Genomic DNA, 22,089 nt, shown 5'->3' on the forward strand with positions numbered 1-22,089 from the left:
GCAGCACAGGCCGATAACGTAAATTTAGCAATGGGACTTTTCTTCCAGGAATCAAATTTAAAATAAGTGTTGCAGCTGTTGTATGTATTTTGTTGTTGTTTTTTTTTTATTATTATTTTGGCGTGGTTATGCTAAGGTGATATTTATTGTGATGTGGATCAAGTCAGGTAAATGAAGCCCCAGGTACCGAATGCAACGCCGACCACTGCTTTTAATTCTGCTCTTCACTTATTGGTCAGATGATGTCACATGAGCGCACCTGGAGTTTTCTTCCAGGCTTCTTTCCTAGCCTTCGACATCATCTGGCGACCATTCATAATTAAAATCAATTTATATTTCTGGAAATATATCCCATCTATATGACGCGAAGGGCTGAGTGTATGCTCACTCGTCCAGTGTAAAAAGTAGGAAGAAATGCTCTGGTGATCATATGATGGCTTTTATCTCAACAAATACCTGACACAAACACTTGTATCTACAGCAAAATAAGTCAGTTTCAAAGAGTGTCCTTCAATGTCCCAACGTTATTCGCAGACTGTGTCCAAGCTTCATCACTTCACGTCTTCCTTTTCGCTTTACCCACGGGATCAGTGATGACAACCGCTCCCCACGCGCCCAAACCTGGTCATTAGAAAAATGAATGTCACTTTTGAATTCTTGTTTTAATAACATTCGCATTGGATCCAACTCACTTAAAGCGAACGTAATCTGTGCAACCGTCCCCATAGAGGTCGGCCCGCCGAGACGCACCACTTTGCGGGCAGCGTTGAACACGTACAACCCGGACAGGATCAGACCACCGCCGCAGAGAAGTCGACAGCTCCAACAGCTCTTAAACATCTGCATGGATTTCGACATTGGGACATTTTCTCCTCCTAGCGGCGCTTCGGGAGCCGCCATCTTGCAAAGGTAGTGTGCTAAAGCTAACGGATAAGGCGTACCGCTGGACCCGGAAGTAATTTCTGAAGTGGGATTTGTGATTGAATTAATGACGTTTTGATGACGCGCAACTACCAGGAAATTGAATTTTGCAGCAAAATTCGAGACGTATCGATGTTTCCTTTTCTATTTAACATCGTCACGTTTGGAATCCGGTATAAAAATGGGAAAAAGACTAGATATTTGAGTTTCATTTTAGAATCGAAACACTTGAAATGCAACGTGATTGTTTTCGTTTCTTTTATGGAACGAGTAAGGAAAAGTCTAATAACCGTTTAATTTTCAAATTGTATTTCTAAAATGACAGATTATTATGGAGGGTTGAAAGTGCCAAAATTCAGTACACCGTGAAATGTTTAATGGAAATTGTCATTAATTAATTGAATGTTTTATTTATTAAATAAATGTGAAATTAAATAAATGTATCATTTATTAAATGATCAATTACTATATTTGAAAAATCTATATAATTATGTATTTAATTATTTATGTATTTAATTAATTCGTGGTCCCTTGTTACGTTTCATGAATTAATTGTATATGTCAAACTCAGCCAATAAAGGGCATTATGATTCTGATTTATTTATTTAAATCCACATTTAATTAATAAATCAAACATTTAATTAATTGATGACACTTTTAATTTAACATTTTAACAATGTATTTATTTAATTTGGGCACTTGCCGTTCTCCATGGATTATATCAACACGGTTTGCATTGGAATATCGCCCTCCCGTGGCAAATTGGAGTAAATACAACTACGAAGGAGGTGATGAACACGGCCAAAAATTTCGTCATTGGAAAAAAAATTGATTTATAACGTCTCAAACCCGCATTGTATTGGAATATCGCCCCCTCGTGGCAAATTGAAGTAACTACAACTACGAAGGAGGTGATGAACACGACCAAATATTTCGTCACTGGAAAAAAAATATGGATTTATAACGTCTCAAACTCGGATTGTATTGGAATATCGCCCTCCTGTGGCAAATTGAAGTAACTACAACTACGAAGGAGGTGATGAACACGACCAAATATTTCGTCATTGGCAAAGAAAATTGATTTATAACGTCTCAAACTCGGATTGTATTGGAATAACGCCCTCCCGTGGCAAATTGAAGTAAATACAACTACGAAGGAGGTGATGAACACGGCCAAAAATTTCGTTATTGGAAAAAAATTGATTTATAACGTCTCAAACACGCATTGTATTGGAATATCGCCCTCTCGTGGCAAATTGAAGTAACTACAACTACGAAGGAGGTGATGAACACGACCAAATATTTCGTCACTGGAAAAAAAATATGGATTTATAACGTGTCAAACTTGGATTGTATTGGAATATCGCCTTCCTGTGGCAAATTGGAGTAACTACAACTACGGAGGAGGCGATGAACACGGCCAAATATTTCGTCATTGGAAAAAAAAAATTGATTTCGAACGTCTCAAACACGGACGCATTTCACAACAACTTGTAGTGTTGTGTCATGATAGCCATGTTGCTGTAATTTATTTATGGCATGTGATTCCCTGTCATTTTGGTGGCGTGAAATTGAAGCAACAGTTTCCACGCGGAACCGATGCAGTCATAATTAAAGTTCACCGGGTGGTGATTGTGTGCAAAACGCCATTCAACAAGCAGGAGAAGAAGAAGCCTGCCTGAGATTGGTGGAAGTGAAGTCATGCATGCCGGTCTATTGGAGGCAGGTGTGCATGACGGGAATCATCAAATGCAGGTGCGGCAAGATGGCGCCCGACCGCGTGATTTTTCCTCAGGTAAGTGAGTGCATGAGCAAATGTTTGTTGTTTGTTGCCGTTTCTCATAATGACATTTTGATTTTTGCAGCTTTTGCATATATGAGGGATGTAACAGCGTTTGAGGTTGGAGCGCAGCTCGTCATAATTCGCTTTGTTGCAATTTCAACCGTTTTTAATTTGTTCTAATGCTGGCCAGCTTTTTCTCTTTCTTTTATTTTTTTTTTTGCGTTTTTTTTTAAATGTTGAACATGGCACATCCGATGACTTGTACTTGCAATTGAACGTTTTTTTTTTTGTGCGTGTGTAAGTTTCTTTGACCAATTGTTGGTGTTGATTCAGTATGCTGTACTTTATTTCAGGTGGTATGTCATGATGGACATGTTTTTACAAACTTGTGAATGTGACTCTTGTCTTGTCTTGATGTTGATTGTCACAAATTTGCATTTATACCCATTCCACTGCAAATATAGTCAAAATATTCAACTGCTTTACTCCACTGCTGGTTGATACATGACCAACACGTACCTCGGAACATTTTGCAAGCGTTTTACACTTGGAGGGGACATTTCTCCTTATTTGGACGCCTCCGCTCGACTTGTGCTACGCCGCCAATTTTGGACTGCAATCTGTCGGATTTGAGGCAAGTTGTGCTGAAATAAAAGCATGTACAGTCTTATTGTGAACTTGTGTTGCTAACATGAGGCGGTAGAAGACCAGTGACGAGGTTATTTATTTATTTTTTTTAAAGGCATTTGACAGATTCAGTTTGATGGTAATTTGCTAAGGTCGGCCATGATGGCGTATTTCCAGTCGCAAATATGATGCTGTATCGAGACGATTATCATCACTTATACGCGTTTTCTTTAGATACCGCACTTAGTATTTCTAATTATTACAAAAATGACATGTTGGGTTATTAATGTAATTTGTGTTGATGGTTTCTCTACAGAACTAAAAATGAACCCGAAATCCTACAATACAAAGGACCTCGGACCAGGTGCAAATAAGTTGGTGAAAACCTTTCTGGACGCGACTGTACAAATGGCATGCATGAAAATGTCTGCTTTTGTCGAAAGTGATCATTCTTTTTTCTAAGTCTTGGCCCAACTGTAAAGGCCAGACTGTGCCCAAATGTGCAACGTTCATCTGTGCCTGAACAAAAGCTGCTTTTGTGAAGTCCAAAAGTGAGCAGAAGTGAGATGCTCGCTGTCCACACTGAAAGTTCAAACTGAGCGTGAGGAAATGTAAGTGAACTTGTGTTTTTTTTTTTAGTTCGTATTTTTCTAATAGTATTACAGTAATCAGTTGCTACTCCTGAAAATAACTGTCAACCGGCACGGTAGTAATGGTGCACGTGTGTTTTGCAGGCTGGAAGAGGAGCAGAATGGGACGAGGAGAACAAGCAATTCCACATCAAGTCAAGAATCAAGCAGCACGCAAACGTTAACGTTGTGTGGGGAGCATGCGAACAGGAGGGGGAAGGATGTTGAGCTCTTTGGCGCGCCTTGGTTGACTTTTGGTTCTGGATGCTCGTTGTGTGCTGTGCTACAAAGGTTGGCTTGAAATGAGGGCAGGCGTTGAAAGTGTTTGGAGGGCTGATTGTTGGAGTCTGGTGGTCTTGCTTGAGATGGTCTTTAGTTGTTTGCCTGGATCCAGAGCAGTTGATTACTTGTGAGAGGATGGCAATTGAAGGCCAGAGTGTGCAGTGTCGGCTTTGAGGGTGGACTCAGCATATTGATCGACACTAACATCCCCTAATAATATCATATCAATAACTAATATTTGATATACCATCCACCCCAACCCCTCTCTGCGTTTCAGGGTTGTGGAGGCACCTGATTTGCTGAGGGGCACCAAGAGGACCTGGACCAGGCTAATGAGGACATACACAAGTGTGTTTTGGGGTGACAAAAGACTTGGTAAAGAAAGTACGTGCACGTCAATAAAATAAGTGGAGGGTGAAGAAATATGGCCTGGAAGTCATCGGCTGATTTTTGTGGTGTTTTAATAAGGACGGGCGAGTGCTCCCACCAAAGTCGGCTCTCCAATCAAGTCGGTGACACGTCACATGACTGTGACGCTTTTGCTGTGAGGATTCAGCACCGAGCGAATCTTGGTCTTGAGGAAGAACCGCTTCTCTGACGACGACCTGCCGTGTTTTGACGAGTTCAAGTCTCATCTGGTTTATTATATAACACCGTATTGTGTTAAATGTTGACCACGATGCCTCCGTCCTTGACTTGTTGCAGGGTGAAGAGGAAGCCGGTTGGGACAGGAGGCACCTTGGAGAACCAGAACCGGGTCATAAGTACACGTATTAAAGTAAAACAATCCAAGTGACAGTCTCAAAAGTAATTGTCTGCGTTTATGTGCTTGTGTTTGCAGGATGGAGGATCAGAATGAAAGACTGGACAGAAGTAACAAAACTCGGAGCACGAACATGAGCAAGTGACACACGACGACGAGAGGAGCAGATGCTACGGCCCTTGGAGAGCAAAGCGCCAACGACGGAGAGTATTTCTTTGCACTTGTCTCCGCTGTCACTGAACGACACGTGCTGGTATTGAGACATTTTGAGTTTGGCCATTCAGCCAAAAATAAATCAGCATATGACTCATCCACACATTTTGTTGTTTACAGTCTGTTTTAATGACTTGTCATTATTTTACTCCCACCCCCCACCCCCGGTCCATGTTTTTGACTTGCAGGTTGTCGGGCGGCGGCAGAGTGTGATGTTCCGAGAGGCATCAAGAACCACCGGACGAGGGTTAGAATTATTCATGCGCACAATGACGTGAGCAGCACACGACTAATTTTGCTAACATTATACGTTTTGCACGGTGCTCAAAAGGACGGGCGAGTGCACCCAACAGACAGTCGACTCTCCAATCAAGTCGGTGACACGTCACATGACTTTGTTGCTGTGTGGCTTGTGCACCGAGCGACCGGGCCAGAACCGCTTCTCTGCCGACGACCTGCTATGTTTTGACTCATGAAATGAAGTCTCGTGTTGTTTTCTTCCTTGTATAACACGGCGTGTGTGAAATGTTGCCCACTCAGCCTCCGTTGCAGCCTGGCCGTCCTGGAAGGGGATTGATCTTTCAATTTCAGGTTTTCTTCTGTAGGGGGCGTCGCCGACCTTTCGTCGACTGTTTAGATTTTGAGACTCTTTTGTGAATAAAGGGCTCTACAAATGTACTTGTTGCAGGGTGGAGGAGGAGCCGGCGCCCATGTTGCACCACAGCAGCGTAATAAGTGCAAATGCACAAAAGATGAAATTGTTTTTGTAGGGTGGAAGAGGGGCCGGACGAAGATCACGAAACGCATGGCCACTGAGTCTACTTTTGGTATTTTATTTTTTTTGTTTCCTGTGCAAATATAAGTTTTAATAGTCCTCTTGCACGTTATGTTACAAGGTGGCGTTGGTGTGGGATGAGCGAGAGGCAACACGAGCCACCAGACGAGGGTAAGAAAACCAACAAAGACGTGTGAGTGAAACAATTGAGACATCGAGAACTGCGGTGTGTAGTGTCAAGACGAAACGTGCACAAAAGCACATTTGTCGGGCGGACGAGGAGCCTGATGGATGGAAAGGCTGCAAATTGATATGCGACAGGCACAATTAATTTCTTTCTGGGTTGCAGGACTCGGCATGAGCTGGATGGGATGAGGAAGAGGAGCCGTTCCGCAAATGAAGAATCAAGCGGCACACAAATAAGTATAATCTGTTTGAGGTGTGCTTGTAAACGATGCGCAGGAGGAGACAGAGTTGTGAGCTTTGTGGTTTGCCTCGGTTGAGCGTAGCGAAGGAGGCTTGTTGGAGTTGTTGGAGGAGCAGGAAAGGTCTGATGCCAAAGAGGGCAGTCGTGAACGGTGTTTTTGGAGCCGATGGTGTGGTTGTGGTTGAGTGCTCTTTGGCAAGGATTGTTGGAGATGGTCAGCTCGTCGTTTGGCTCGTCTGGATGCAGAGCAGGTTTTTGTTGTTTGAGGATGTCGGTTGGAAAGCTGGTTTGTGGGCGACGGTGTCGGCAGGCGTTGGGGGCGGAGTCTGTCATATTCTCACTTGAAAACATTTGTGTTTCAGCGTTGTGGAGGCACTGGACCAGCGACCGAGAGCAACTTGGACCAGCACCATGAGTCAGAAGACAAAGCAAGTGTCCTTTTGCAGTTGACAAAGAGTCGGTTGGAAAACTCTGGAAGGTCGACAAATGGCAAGAAATCAAATAAATGTCATGTGGCCAAAACATACCAATTTATTTTTGTTTTTGTCTAAACGGCAGCGCATCGTACTCGCCAAATTTCCTGTCCAGCTGAGTCGGGTCCCACCTCCAGTCGCCTTCTACGACTCCTGGACCGCTTTTGTCGGCGCCGTCCTCGCCATTGACCCGAGTGATGTTCACAAATGTTGAGGTCTCTAACGGGCGGCGATCAACAACATGGAGCTGCTGCGTGCGAGCGGCCATCAGGGAGCCTGCAGTCGACTTGCATCTTCAGAAGACGAAGCAAAGCGACAATCACCAAAGGAATGGTGTGCTTGTTTTGCAGGGTGGAGGCGGGGTCACGAAATGCATGCCAGATAAATCAACAAGAGGTGCACGATGACGATGTAGATGGATGGGAAGAGGAAGGATTGCAGCCGTCCAATGAAGGCACTGCAAGATGAACATCTTGTTGGCTTTTAGCAATAAAATTGATGACAGCGCATGTTAAGACAAGTCTCTTTTCCATAGCGTTCTCGGACGAGAGAAGATGCTCCGGTACTTGGAGAGCAAAGCGCTACCTTGGCAAGGAGAGTATCTCTTTTTTTTTTTTTTTTTTTTTTCCCCCCCCTCCCACTTGATGTTTGTCTCCACTCTGTCACAAACTCACGGGTGTGCACTGACTGCATGATCGGGAGACGTCGAGTTGCTGTTTTCTTGTGCCTTCTTCTGCCACTGTTTCTACTTTGCCTTTCTAACAGGGTGCCAGTGGAGTGGGACGGCCCAAGCGGTACAAAGAACCACTGGACAACAGTCGTAATCACACCAAGTGAGACGCGTCCAACTGATTGTACTGAATGTGTTTTGCAGGATGGACTATGAGTCTCATTGGACGAAAGACCCGAAAATAAGATGGTGACAGTCAGTCAACAGATCCCCGATCAGATCTCCTGGACACACAACACCACAGCAGTGATGAAGGTCCATCAGCATCTGCGCATCTGCACATCTGAGGGTCTTCAAGAAATTCAACCTGAACAGGAAACTGCTGCTGGCCTTCCACCACTCGTCCATCGAGAGCCTGCTGACTGACTGTGTCTCTCCCTGGTACGGCGGCTGCACTGAGGCAGACAGAGTGAGGCTCCAGAGGACAGTCCCAACAGCGCAGAGGATTATCGGCTGCCCTCTCCCCTCCCTGTCGGACGTCTACGCCACCCGGTGCCTCAGCAGAGCTCACCAAAGACGATACTCACCTGAGCTCACTCCTCTTTGACCTGTTGCAGCCAAACAAAGACTAACAGACTGAAAAACAGTTTCTTCCCGAGAGCCATCTTCATGCTGAACTCTCGCACTCAACTACCTCTACTTTGAGGAACTGCAACATAATGTTTTTTGTAATTTCATATTTATTTTTTATTTTATCGTAAATTTAGTTTTGTTAATCTGCACTGGAGAAGGAAGCTCGCAATCTCGTTGTACACTGTATGCAATGACAATAAAGCGCTTTCTGATTCTGACGTTTGTTGTTGCAGGTTGGAGAATGAAGCGGTTGGGACATGAATCCCAGAACAAGGTCCGAAGTACAAATGAAAATTCCAAGCGCCGGTCCCAAAAGTAATGGTCTGCGTTCATGTGCTTTTTTAGCAGGGTAGAAGAGGAGCCGGAAGGAAGGAAGGAATGGACAAAGGTAACAAAACGCATGGCAAATACATCATGAGGACGAGGAAGGATCGCGCCCGTCAAATGACGCTACGAGGTCGACAGCTCCCTGGCTCTTGAGGTGAGTGTCAAAGTTTGAACATGGATGACACGGGATGTTAAGATGAGGCTTTCCTTTTTGCAGGGTTCTCCCCACAAGAGGTGCAGAAGCTTGGAGTGGAAAACGGCAACTCGACGGGGAGAGTATTTTTTTTTTTTTGTGCGTCCACTTGGTGTCTTTGTCTCCGTTCCGTCACTAACTCACTGGGTGTGTTCGGACAACACTGACTGCATGATGGCTATTTTGGACCGAGCTGTGCATGAAAGCAACAATGCGTCATTTGAGTTCAATGCGCTCCGAAAGATTTTGAGATGTTTGTATTTGATTTTGTTGGAAGCGAAATGTCAAGCTTCCTTTTTGTATGTACTTGAATGAAAATTGTGAAGTGATTTCAAGTGGTCTGTACTTCAACTGGGCAGAGCCAGTACATGTAGTTGTGTTGTCTAACAAAAATGGCATTGCTGTAAAGATTCTTGGATGAGTTTCACATGAGTAACAATATTGACAGTCACACGTGCAACATGTTGGGCATTCATAGTAAAAAGAGATATATTTATTTGTTGTAAATTTAATTGACTTGTTAAATTGGTGACACTGAAAGTGGCGCCTAAAGCATGAGTCGTAAAAAGTAAATGGGCCGACGGAAGCTCTGAACAGAAATGACCACGTCTGCTATACGAAAAGGAAAATGTTGGAAGGCTGAACAGCAAAAATAAGCGAGCCGATGGTGAAAAACCATTTTACATTTGAGATTTTGGGAATGAGTTGTTTTGGGGTTTTTTTTTTGCACTTGATGTAAGTGCAATATGTTGTAAATGTCACTATTGTGTTTGAAATACAGTCATTTCTTTTTTGTTGTCTCTGTCATTCATTATCATGCAGTCATCATGGATCACTTGACTGGTCGTATTAAAAAAAACAAAAAAAAACCTTTACGATAAGTAGTCTCCTTAAAAAAAAACTTCTATAAAAAAAAAAAAGAAAAGTTACTTTACATGAGCTTAAAAAAAAGCCTTATGATGCAGCTCTATTTTTATGTATATATATTTGTATGTATATACATACCCCGCAATTGAGTTGGGCGTCTCAACATAATGGAATTGCCGACCTCTGACGGAACCGATAAATATGGTAGGAGCGCTATAAGCACAGTCCATCGGTAAAACCATTTAAAAATGTTCTCTCTGTGCTTTTTCAAGATATAATAATAATTTGCCCTTTATTAGTCCCACAATGGGGAAATTCGAGATTCGAACCCAGGCCTCCTGGGGAGACTGGGTCCTGAACGCGGCGCCTTAGACCACTCGGCCATCCTGGCAGCCAGGGAATTGTCAGAAGTGGGATATCGCAACTCCCAACAAAATCGTTTGGGACAAATCCCCTCTCCTATGCAAACCTAAACTTTGTTACTCATAATTTGCGATACTGATTATATGAACGGTTGATGAAAAATGTCAAATTTGTTCTCTGAGAGGCTCTCATTACCGGTGACGGGGATTGTAGCATGAAACGCACTGAGAAGTGTATTCAGTGACAAATGAACGGCAGTAGCAGTGGCAAGGCAAGATGGCTCCCCTCTGGCTTCAGCCGCGAGGGGCCGATTGCTAGTCCGTTCATATAAAAGTCGATGCTCCAAACAAACTATCCGTTTTGGCTTCCCGAGACGTCACTCGATCCCCCGCGAGAGCAGAGAGCTTAAATCTTTACATTGGGGGGTTCGCAGGCCCCCTATGGCTGTGGTCTGCACCCACTGGTCCGTGGCCCGGTGCTAGCCCTGTTGTTTCAATGTGCTATTCACGTATTTACCGACGAGCCTGCTCGCAGGGGACTCTCCGCCCCCCAAGTCATTGCAACAACCTTTTCAGAGTGCCGTCGATATCGGCCAATTTCAGCTGTTTTTCCCATACTGGAGGTCCATTGCAGGCTGAAATGGGTGTGTAACAAGTGCGCTCCAACAACCCCCAGCCCCCCCCCCTGACAAATAGGTTGCGGCGCATGTCGGCAGCAATTTTTTAATTAAATGGCAAAGAGGAATAAAACAAATCATTCCTTACACTTGCAAGGATCTTCAAGCATACCGCTTATTGATGTACTGTAGACTTCTTATTCTGTTTCTAGCTCACACACGTTGAACAGTGACAGATACATTTGGAGAGAACAACTTGGTTAGGGTTAGTTGCAGACATTGCATGAAGATATACATGACATTGGTATCAATGGGGTTTGAACCCTGGATCTCAGGTGAACAAACCCACAGCTCTATCCGCTAAGCCAGCTGGGACCTGGGAGTAACTGCCACTGCTTGTCCATCTATCATTAAACATGGGACCTTTGTCAGCTTGCAAAAGACAAAAGCGCACATGGTGCACTTCCTTCCGTTCCACCCGTGGCCTGGTGGTCAATGCCACGGGTTGGGATCCAGAATACCTGAGTTCAAATCCCGACATATGCAGTGCCATACCGAAAGCTCGCACAGACGAGGCACCTGCCGAACAGTGGCAGGCACAAGGTTGGCATCCCGGTGCAAGGGGGCGGAGGGTGTCCTGGGTGGATGCGGCACCGTGTTACTACTGTCTCCAACTCAGGGACTTTTTCTCTCAATTGACAATACTTAAATACTTGCTTGAACAAAATATGGCGAGAAGCACCCGGGTGAGATTTGAACCTAGGACCACAGGTTGCCCAATGCACAACACAAGCCACTGAGCTAGCAGTGATTTGGAAGTCTCTGTTGCTCTGTGTCCATATGTCCTAAACAATGGGCTTTGTCAGTGGGAAAGACAAAGGCGCACGTGGTGCAGTCACCCTCGTTCCTCCCGTGGCCCGGTGGTCAATGATACGGTTTGGGATCCTGAAGTACCTGGGTTCAAATACCGACACATTCTGAACAATACTGAACGCCAGCTGCTGGACAGTGGCGGAGGGGGCAGCAGGCAGGCACAAAGAGCGGCTGGCAGGTAGATACCTCGTTACGTCACCTCGGTGGGTGCCGGACGGCAAGACTCGGATCTCTAATGTAAAGAGTTTTTCTCTTAATTGACAATAAGTAAATGCTTGCTTGAACATAATGCGGTGAGACATACTTACCTACAACGTGTGCAGAGACAGCAGGGTTGAGATTCGAACCTAGGACCTAAGGTTCCCCGATGCACGACACACACCACTGAGCTAGCATTGATTTGAAAGTCTCACTTGCTCCGTGTCCATATATCCTAAACAATGGGCGTTGTCAGTGGGAAAGACAAAGGCGCACGTGGTGCAGTCACCCTTGTTCCTCCCGTGGCCTGGTGGTCAATGATACGGGTTGGGATCCTAAAGTACCTGGGTTCAAATCCAGACACATGCCGTACAATACTGGTGGAGGAGTACCTGTCCGGGGTTGGTGGGCCAAATCCTAAACAGCTGTGGCGAGGGGTGGACAGGTACGTGGTGGAGGAGGAGGAAATGGTCGGGAGAGAGAGAAGTGGAGGAGAGAGAGGTGGAGGTAGAAGAGAGGAAGAGAGGAAGAGAGAGAAGGTGGAGTAGGAGGAGAGGAGAAGAGGAGAAGTGGAGTGGGAGGAGAAGAGGAGAAGTGGAGTGGGAGGAGAAGAGGAGAAGTGGAGTGGGAGGAGAAGAGGAGAAGTGGAGTGGGAGGAGAAGAGAAGTAGTGGAGTGGGAGGAGAAGAGAAGTGGAACAGGAGGGGAGAGCCACCATCCATATTATTTTTGCTTTTGTCCCCCTTACTCCACCTATCTCCTACTCCTACTCCTACTCCTACTCCTACTCCTACTCCTACTCCTACTCCTACTCCTACTCCTACTCCTACTCCTACTCCTACTCCTACTCCTACTCCTACTCCTACTCCTACTCCTACTCCTACTCCTACTCCTACTCCTACTCCTACTCCTACTCCTACTCCTACTCCTACTCCTACTCCTACTCCTACTCCTACTCCTACTCCTACTCCTACTCCTACTCCTACTCCTACTCCTACTCCTACTCCTACTCCTACTCCTACTCCTACTCCTACTCCTACTCCTACTCCTACTCCTACTCCTACTCCTACTCCTACTCCTACTCCTACTCCTACTCCTACTCCTACTCCTACTCCTACTCCTACTCCTACTCCTACTCCTACTCCTACTCCTACTCCTACTCCTACTCCTACTCCTACTCCTACTCCTACTCCTACTCCTACTCCTACTCCTACTCCTACTCCTACTCCTACTCCTACTCCTACTCCTACTCCTACTCCTACTCCTACTCCTACTCCTACTCCTACTCCTACTCCTACTCCTACTCCTACTCCTACTCCTACTCCTACTCCTACTCCTACTCCTACTCCTACTCCTACTCCTACTCCTACTCCTACTCCTACTCCTACTCCTACTCCTACTCCTACTCCTACTCCTACTCCTACTCCTACTCCTACTCCTACTCCTACTCCTACTCCTACTCCTACTCCTACTCCTACTCCTACTCCTACTCCTACTCCTACTCCTACTCCTACTCCTACTCCTACTCCTACTCCTACTCCTACTCCTACTCCTACTCCTACTCCTACTCCTACTCCTACTCCTACTCCTACTCCTACTCCTACTCCTACTCCTACTCCTACTCCTACTCCTACTCCTACTCCTACTCCTACTCCTACTCCTACTCCTACTCCTACTCCTACTCCTACTCCTACTCCTACTCCTACTCCTACTCCTACTCCTACTCCTACTCCTACTCCTACTCCTACTCCTACTCCTACTCCTACTCCTACTCCTACTCCTACTCCTACTCCTACTCCTACTCCTACTCCTACTCCTACTCCTACTCCTACTCCTACTCCTACTCCTACTCCTACTCCTACTCCTACTCCTACTCCTACTCCTACTCCTACTCCTACTCCTACTCCTACTCCTACTCCTACTCCTACTCCTACTCCTACTCCTACTCCTACTCCTACTCCTACTCCTACTCCTACTCCTACTCCTACTCCTACTCCTACTCCTACTCCTACTCCTACTCCTACTCCTACTCCTACTCCTACTCCTACTCCTACTCCTACTCCTACTCCTACTCCTACTCCTACTCCTACTCCTACTCCTACTCCTACTCCTACTCCTACTCCTACTCCTACTCCTACTCCTACTCCTACTCCTACTCCTACTCCTACTCCTACTCCTACTCCTACTCCTACTCCTACTCCTACTCCTACTCCTACTCCTACTCCTACTCCTACTCCTACTCCTACTCCTACTCCTACTCCTACTCCTACTCCTACTCCTACTCCTACTCCTACTCCTACTCCTACTCCTACTCCTACTCCTACTCCTACTCCTACTCCTACTCCTACTCCTACTCCTACTCCTACTCCTACTCCTACTCCTACTCCTACTCCTACTCCTACTCCTACTCCTACTCCTACTCCTACTCCTACTCCTACTCCTACTCCTACTCCTACTCCTACTCCTACTCCTACTCCTACTCCTACTCCTACTCCTACTCCTACTCCTACTCCTACTCCTACTCCTACTCCTACTCCTACTCCTACTCCTACTCCTACTCCTACTCCTACTCCTACTCCTACTCCTACTCCTACTCCTACTCCTACTCCTACTCCTACTCCTACTCCTACTCCTACTCCTACTCCTACTCCTACTCCTACTCCTACTCCTACTCCTACTCCTACTCCTACTCCTACTCCTACTCCTACTCCTACTCCTACTCCTACTCCTACTCCTACTCCTACTCCTACTCCTACTCCTACTCCTACTCCTACTCCTACTCCTACTCCTACTCCTACTCCTACTCCTACTCCTACTCCTACTCCTACTCCTACTCCTACTCCTACTCCTACTCCTACTCCTACTCCTACTCCTACTCCTACTCCTACTCCTACTCCTACTCCTACTCCTACTCCTACTCCTACTCCTACTCCTACTCCTACTCCTACTCCTACTCCTACACTCCTACTCCTACTCCTACTCCTACTCCTACTCCTACTCCTACTCCTACTCCTACTCCTACTCCTACTCCTACTCCTACTCCTACTCCTACTCCTACTCCTACTCCTACTCCTACTCCTACTCCTACTCCTACTCCTACTCCTACTCCTACTCCTACTCCTACTCCTACTCCTACTCCTACTCCTACTCCTACTCCTACTCCTACTCCTACTCCTACTCCTACTCCTACTCCTACTCCTACTCCTACTCCTACTCCTACTCCTACTCCTACTCCTACTCCTACTCCTACTCCTACTCCTACTCCTACTCCTACTCCTACTCCTACTCCTACTCCCTCCTACTCCTACTCCTACTCCTACTCCTACTCCTACTCCTACTCCTACTCCTACTCCTACTCCTACTCCTACTCCTACTCCTACTCCTACTCCTACTCCTACTCCTACTCCTACTCCTACTCCTACTCCTACTCCTACTCCTACTCCTACTCCTACTCCTACTCCTACTCCTACTCCTACTCCTACTCCTACTCCTACTCCTACTCCTACTCCTACTCCTACTCCTACTCCTACTCCTACTCCTACTCCTACTCCTACTCCTACTCCTACTCCTACTCCTACTCCTACTCCTACTCCTACTCCTACTCCTACTCCTACTCCTACTCCTACTCCTACTCCTACTCCTACTCCTACTCCTACTCCTACTCCTACTCCTACTCCTACTCCTACTCCTACTCCTACTCCTACTCCTACTCCTACTCCTACTCCTACTCCTACTCCTACTCCTACTCCTACTCCTACTCCTACTCCTACTCCTACTCCTACTCCTACTCCTACTCCTACTCCTACTCCTACTCCTACTCCTACTCCTACTCCTACTCCTACTCCTACTCCTACTCCTACTCCTACTCCTACTCCTACTCCTACTCCTACTCCTACTCCTACTCCTACTCCTACTCCTACTCCTACTCCTACTCCTACTCCTACTCCTACTCCTACTCCTACTCCTACTCCTACTCCTACTCCTACTCCTACTCCTACTCCTACTCCTACTCCTACTCCTACTCCTACTCCTACTCCTACTCCTACTCCTACTCCTACTCCTACTCCTACTCCTACTCCTACTCCTACTCCTACTCCTACTCCTACTCCTACTCCTACTCCTACTCCTACTCCTACTCCTACTCCTACTCCTACTCCTACTCCTACTCCTACTCCTACTCCTACTCCTACTCCTACTCCTACTCCTACTCCTACTCCTACTCCTACTCCTACTCCTACTCCTACTCCTACTCCTACTCCTACTCCTACTCCTACTCCTACTCCTACTCCTACTCCTACTCCTACTCCTACTCCTACTCCTACTCCTACTCCTACTCCTACTCCTACTCCTACTCCTACTCCTACTCCTACTCCTACTCCTACTCCTACTCCTACTCCTACTCCTACTCCTACTCCTACTCCTACTCCTACTCCTACTCCTACTCCTACTCCTACTCCTACTCCTACTCCTACTCCTACTCCTACTCCTACTCCTACTCCTACTCCTACTCCTACTCCTACTCCTACTCCTACTCCTACTCCTACTCCTACTCCTACTCCTACTCCTACTCCTACTCCTACTCCTACTCCTACTCCTACTCCTACTCCTACTCCTACTCCTACTCCTACTCCTACTCCTACTCCTACTCCTACTCCTACTCCTACTCCTACTCCTACTCCTACTCTCTACTCCTACTCCTACTCCTACTCCTACTCCTACTCCTACTCCTACTCCTACTCCTACTCCTACTCCTACTCCTACTCCTACTCCTACTCCTACTCCTACTCCTACTCCTACTCCTACTCCTACTCCTACTCCTACTCCTACTCCTACTCCTACTCCTACTCCTACTCCTACTCCTACTCCTACTCCTACTCCTACTCCTACTCCTACTCCTACTCCTACTCCTACTCCTACTCCTACTCCTACTCCTACTCCTACTCCTACTCCTACTCCTACTCCTACTCCTACTCCTACTCCTACTCCTACTCCTACTCCTACTCCTACTCCTACTCCTACTCCTACTCCTACTCCTACTCCTACTCCTACTCCTACTCCTACTCCTACTCCTACTCCTACTCCTACTCCTACTCCTACTCCTACTCCTACTCCTACTCCTACTCCTACTCCTACTCCTACTCCTACTCCTACTCCTACTCCTACTCCTACTCCTACTCCTACTCCTACTCCTACTCCTACTCCTACTCCTACTCCTACTCCTACTCCTACTCCTACTCCTACTCCTACTCCTACTCCTACTCCTACTCCTACTCCTACTCCTACTCCTACTCCTACTCCTACTCCTACTCCTACTCCTACTCCTACTCCTACTCCTACTCCTACTCCTACTCCTACTCCTACTCCTACTCCTACTCCTACTCCTACTCCTACTCCTACTCCTACTCCTACTCCTACTCCTACTCCTACTCCTACTCCTACTCCTACTCCTACTCCTACTCCTACTCCTACTCCTACTCCTACTCCTACTCCTACTCCTACTCCTACTCCTACTCCTACTCCTACTCCTACTCCTACTCCTACTCCTACTCCTACTCCTACTCCTACTCCTACTCCTACTCCTACTCCTACTCCTACTCCTACTCCTACTCCTACTCCTACTCCTACTCCTACTCCTACTCCTACTCCTACTCCTACTCCTACTCCTACTCCTACTCCTACTCCTACTCCTACTCCTACTCCTACTCCTACTCCTACTCCTACTCCTACTCCTACTCCTACTCCTACTCCTACTCCTACTCCTACTCCTACTCCTACTCCTACTCCTACTCCTACTCCTACTCCTACTCCTACTCCTACTCCTACTCCTACTCCTACTCCTACTCCTACTCCTACTCCTACTCCTACTCCTACTCCTACTCCTACTCCTACTCCTACTCCTACTCCTACTCCTACTCCTACTCCTACTCCTACTCCTACTCCTACTCCTACTCCTACTCCTACTCCTACTCCTACTCCTACTCCTACTCCTACTCCTACTCCTACTCCTACTCCTACTCCTACTCCTACTCCTACTCCTACTCCTACTCCTACTCCTACTCCTACTCCTACTCCTACTCCTACTCCTACTCCTACTCCTACTCCTACTCCTACTCCTACTCCTACTCCTACTCCTACTCCTACTCCTACTCCTACTCCTACTCCTACTCCTACTCCTACTCCTACTCCTACTCCTACTCCTACTCCTACTCCTACTCCTACTCCTACTCCTACTCCTACTCCTACTCCTACTCCTACTCCTACTCCTACTCCTACTCCTACTCCTACTCCTACTCCTACTCCTACTCCTACTCCTACTCCTACTCCTACTCCTACTCCTACTCCTACTCCTACTCCTACTCCTACTCCTACTCCTACTCCTACTCCTACTCCTACTCCTACTCCTACTCCTACTCCTACTCCTACTCCTACTCCTACTCCTACTCCTACTCCTACTCCTACTCCTACTCCTACTCCTACTCCTACTCCTACTCCTACTCCTACTCCTACTCCTACTCCTACTCCTACTCCTACTCCTACTCCTACTCCTACTCCTACTCCTACTCCTACTCCTACTCCTACTCCTACTCCTACTCCTACTCCTACTCCTACTCCTACTCCTACTCCTACTCCTACTCCTACTCCTACTCCTACTCCTACTCCTACTCCTACTCCTACTCCTACTCCTACTCCTACTCCTACTCCTACTCCTACTCCTACTCCTACTCCTACTCCTACTCCTACTCCTACTCCTACTCCTACTCCTACTCCTACTCCTACTCCTACTCCTACTCCTACTCCTACTCCTACTCCTACTCCTACTCCTACTCCTACTCCTACTCCTACTCCTACTCCTACTCCTACTCCTACTCCTACTCCTACTCCTACTCCTACTCCTACTCCTACTCCTACTCCTACTCCTACTCCTACTCCTACTCCTACTCCTACTCCTACTCCTACTCCTACTCCTACTCCTACTCCTACTCCTACTCCTACTCCTACTCCTACTCCTACTCCTACTCCTACTCCTACTCCTACTCCTACTCCTACTCCTACTCCTACTCCTACTCCTACTCCTACTCCTACTCCTACTCCTACTCCTACTCCTACTCCTACTCCTACTCCTACTCCTACTCCTACTCCTACTCCTACTCCTACTCCTACTCCTACTCCTACTCCTACTCCTACTCCTACTCCTACTCCTACTCCTACTCCTACTCCTACTCCTACTCCTACTCCTACTCCTACTCCTACTCCTACTCCTACTCCTACTCCTACTCCTACTCCTACTCCTACTCCTACTCCTACTCCTACTCCTACTCCTACTCCTACTCCTACTCCTACTCCTACTCCTACTCCTACTCCTACTCCTACTCCTACTCCTACTCCTACTCCTACTCCTACTCCTACTCCTACTCCTACTCCTACTCCTACTCCTACTCCTACTCCTACTCCTACTCCTACTCCTACTCCTACTCCTACTCCTACTCCTACTCCTACTCCTACTCCTACTCCTACTCCTACTCCTACTCCTACTCCTACTCCTACTCCTACTCCTACTCCTACTCCTACTCCTACTCCTACTCCTACTCCTACTCCTACTCCTACTCCTACTCCTACTCCTACTCCTACTCCTACTCCTACTCCTACTCCTACTCCTACTCCTACTCCTACTCCTACTCCTACTCCTACTCCTACTCCTACTCCTACTCCTACTCCTACTCCTACTCCTACTCCTACTCCTACTCCTACTCCTACTCCTACTCCTACTCCTACTCCTACTCCTACTCCTACTCCTACTCCTACTCCTACTCCTACTCCTACTCCTACTCCTACTCCTACTCCTACTCCTACTCCTACTCCTACTCCTACTCCTACTCCTACTCCTACTCCTACTCCTACTCCTACTCCTACTCCTACTCCTACTCCTACTCCTACTCCTACTCCTACTCCTACTCCTACTCCTACTCCTACTCCTACTCCTACTCCTACTCCTACTCCTACTCCTACTCCTACTCCTACTCCTACTCCTACTCCTACTCCTACTCCTACTCCTACTCCTACTCCTACTCCTACTCCTACTCCTACTCCTACTCCTACTCCTACTCCTACTCCTACTCCTACTCCTACTCCTACTCCTACTCCTACTCCTACTCCTACTCCTACTCCTACTCCTACTCCTACTCCTACTCCTACTCCTACTCCTACTCCTACTCCTACTCCTACTCCTACTCCTACTCCTACTCCTACTCCTACTCCTACTCCTACTCCTACTCCTACTCCTACTCCTACTCCTACTCCTACTCCTACTCCTACTCCTACTCCTACTCCTACTCCTACTCCTACTCCTACTCCTACTCCTACTCCTACTCCTACTCCTACTCCTACTCCTACTCCTACTCCTACTCCTACTCCTACTCCTACTCCTACTCCTACTCCTACTCCTACTCCTACTCCTACTCCTACTCCTACTCCTACTCCTACTCCTACTCCTACTCCTACTCCTACTCCTACTCCTACTCCTACTCCTACTCCTACTCCTACTCCTACTCCTACTCCTACTCCTACTCCTACTCCTACTCCTACTCCTACTCCTACTCCTACTCCTACTCCTACTCCTACTCCTACTCCTACTCCTACTCCTACTCCTACTCCTACTCCTACTCCTACTCCTACTCCTACTCCTACTCCTACTCCTACTCCTACTCCTACTCCTACTCCTACTCCTACTCCTACTCCTACTCCTACTCCTACTCCTACTCCTACTCCTACTCCTACTCCTACTCCTACTCCTACTCCTACTCCTACTCCTACTCCTACTCCTACTCCTACTCCTACTCCTACTCCTACTCCTACTCCTACTCCTACTCCTACTCCTACTCCTACTCCTACTCCTACTCCTACTCCTACTCCTACTCCTACTCCTACTCCTACTCCTACTCCTACTCCTACTCCTACTCCTACTCCTACTCCTACTCCTACTCCTACTCCTACTCCTACTCCTACTCCTACTCCTACTCCTACTCCTACTCCTACTCCTACTCCTACTCCTACTCCTACTCCTACTCCTACTCCTACTCCTACTCCTACTCCTACTCCTACTCCTACTCCTACTCCTACTCCTACTCCTACTCCTACTCCTACTCCTACTCCTACTCCTACTCCTACTCCTACTCCTACTCCTACTCCTACTCCTACTCCTACTCCTACTCCTACTCCTACTCCTACTCCTACTCCTACTCCTACTCCTACTCCTACTCCTACTCCTACTCCTACTCCTACTCCTACTCCTACTCCTACTCCTACTCCTACTCCTACTCCTACTCCTACTCCTACTCCTACTCCTACTCCTACTCCTACTCCTACTCCTACTCCTACTCCTACTCCTACTCCTACTCCTACTCCTACTCCTACTCCTACTCCTACTCCTACTCCTACTCCTACTCCTACTCCTACTCCTACTCCTACTCCTACTCCTACTCCTACTCCTACTCCTACTCCTACTCCTACTCCTACTCCTACTCCTACTCCTACTCCTACTCCTACTCCTACTCCTACTCCTACTCCTACTCCTACTCCTACTCCTACTCCTACTCCTACTCCTACTCCTACTCCTACTCCTACTCCTACTCCTACTCCTACTCCTACTCCTACTCCTACTCCTACTCCTACTCCTACTCCTACTCCTACTCCTACTCCTACTCCTACTCCTACTCCTACTCCTACTCCTACTCCTACTCCTACTCCTACTCCTACTCCTACTCCTACTCCTACTCCTACTCCTACTCCTACTCCTACTCCTACTCCTACTCCTACTCCTACTCCTACTCCTACTCCTACTCCTACTCCTACTCCTACTCCTACTCCTACTCCTACTCCTACTCCTACTCCTACTCCTACTCCTACTCCTACTCCTACTCCTACTCCTACTCCTACTCCTACTCCTACTCCTACTCCTACTCCTACTCCTACTCCTACTCCTACTCCTACTCCTACTCCTACTCCTACTCCTACTCCTACTCCTACTCCTACTCCTACTCCTACTCCTACTCCTACTCCTACTCCTACTCCTACTCCTACTCCTACTCCTACACCTACTCCTACTCCTACTCCTACTCCTACTCCTACTCCTACTCCTACTCCTACTCCTACTCCTACTCCTACTCCTACTCCTACTCCTACTCCTACTCTACTCCTACTCCTACTCCTACTCCTACTCCTACTCCTACTCCTACTCCTACTCCTACTCCTACTCCTACTCCTACTCCTACTACTCCTACTCCTACTCCTACTCCCTACTCCTACTCCTACTCCTACTCCTACTCCTACTCCTACTCCTACTCCTACTCCTACTCCTACTCCTACTCCTACTCCTACTCCTACTCCTACTCCTACTCCTACTCCTACTCCTACTCCTACTCCTACTCCTACTCCTACTCCTACTCCTACTCCTACTCCTA

General features: G+C 47.1%; 1 protein-coding gene and 1 long non-coding RNA gene across 2 annotated transcripts; one reads left to right on the forward strand and one right to left on the reverse strand.

The window, feature by feature from the left end:
• Positions 1-423: 423 nt before the first annotated feature.
• On the reverse strand, positions 424-950 carry LOC148321366 (distal membrane-arm assembly complex protein 1-like). Its single transcript, XM_088319270.1, has 2 exons — positions 693-950; positions 424-621 (listed from the first exon to the last, which is right to left on the reverse strand). The coding sequence occupies exons 1-2, from the start codon at positions 898-900 to the stop codon at positions 557-559; spliced, it is 273 nt and encodes a 90-aa protein (XP_088175396.1). The 5' UTR covers positions 901-950; the 3' UTR covers positions 424-556.
• A 2,614-nt stretch (positions 951-3,564) lies between these two features.
• LOC148321367 (uncharacterized) lies at positions 3,565-5,574 on the forward strand. Its single transcript, XR_015846992.1, has 4 exons — positions 3,565-3,942; positions 4,066-4,626; positions 4,711-5,258; positions 5,407-5,574. It is a non-coding gene; the product is annotated as an uncharacterized LOC148321367 (long non-coding RNA).
• Positions 5,575-22,089: the final 16,515 nt, after the last annotated feature.

The sequence above is a fragment of the Idiotropiscis lumnitzeri genome, chromosome 16 (assembly GCF_059441095.1).
Source record: "Idiotropiscis lumnitzeri isolate Australia: NSW breed Sydney's pygmy pipehorse chromosome 16, RoL_Ilum_1.0, whole genome shotgun sequence".
In the NCBI taxonomy this organism is placed as follows: domain Eukaryota; kingdom Metazoa; phylum Chordata; class Actinopteri; order Syngnathiformes; family Syngnathidae; genus Idiotropiscis; species Idiotropiscis lumnitzeri.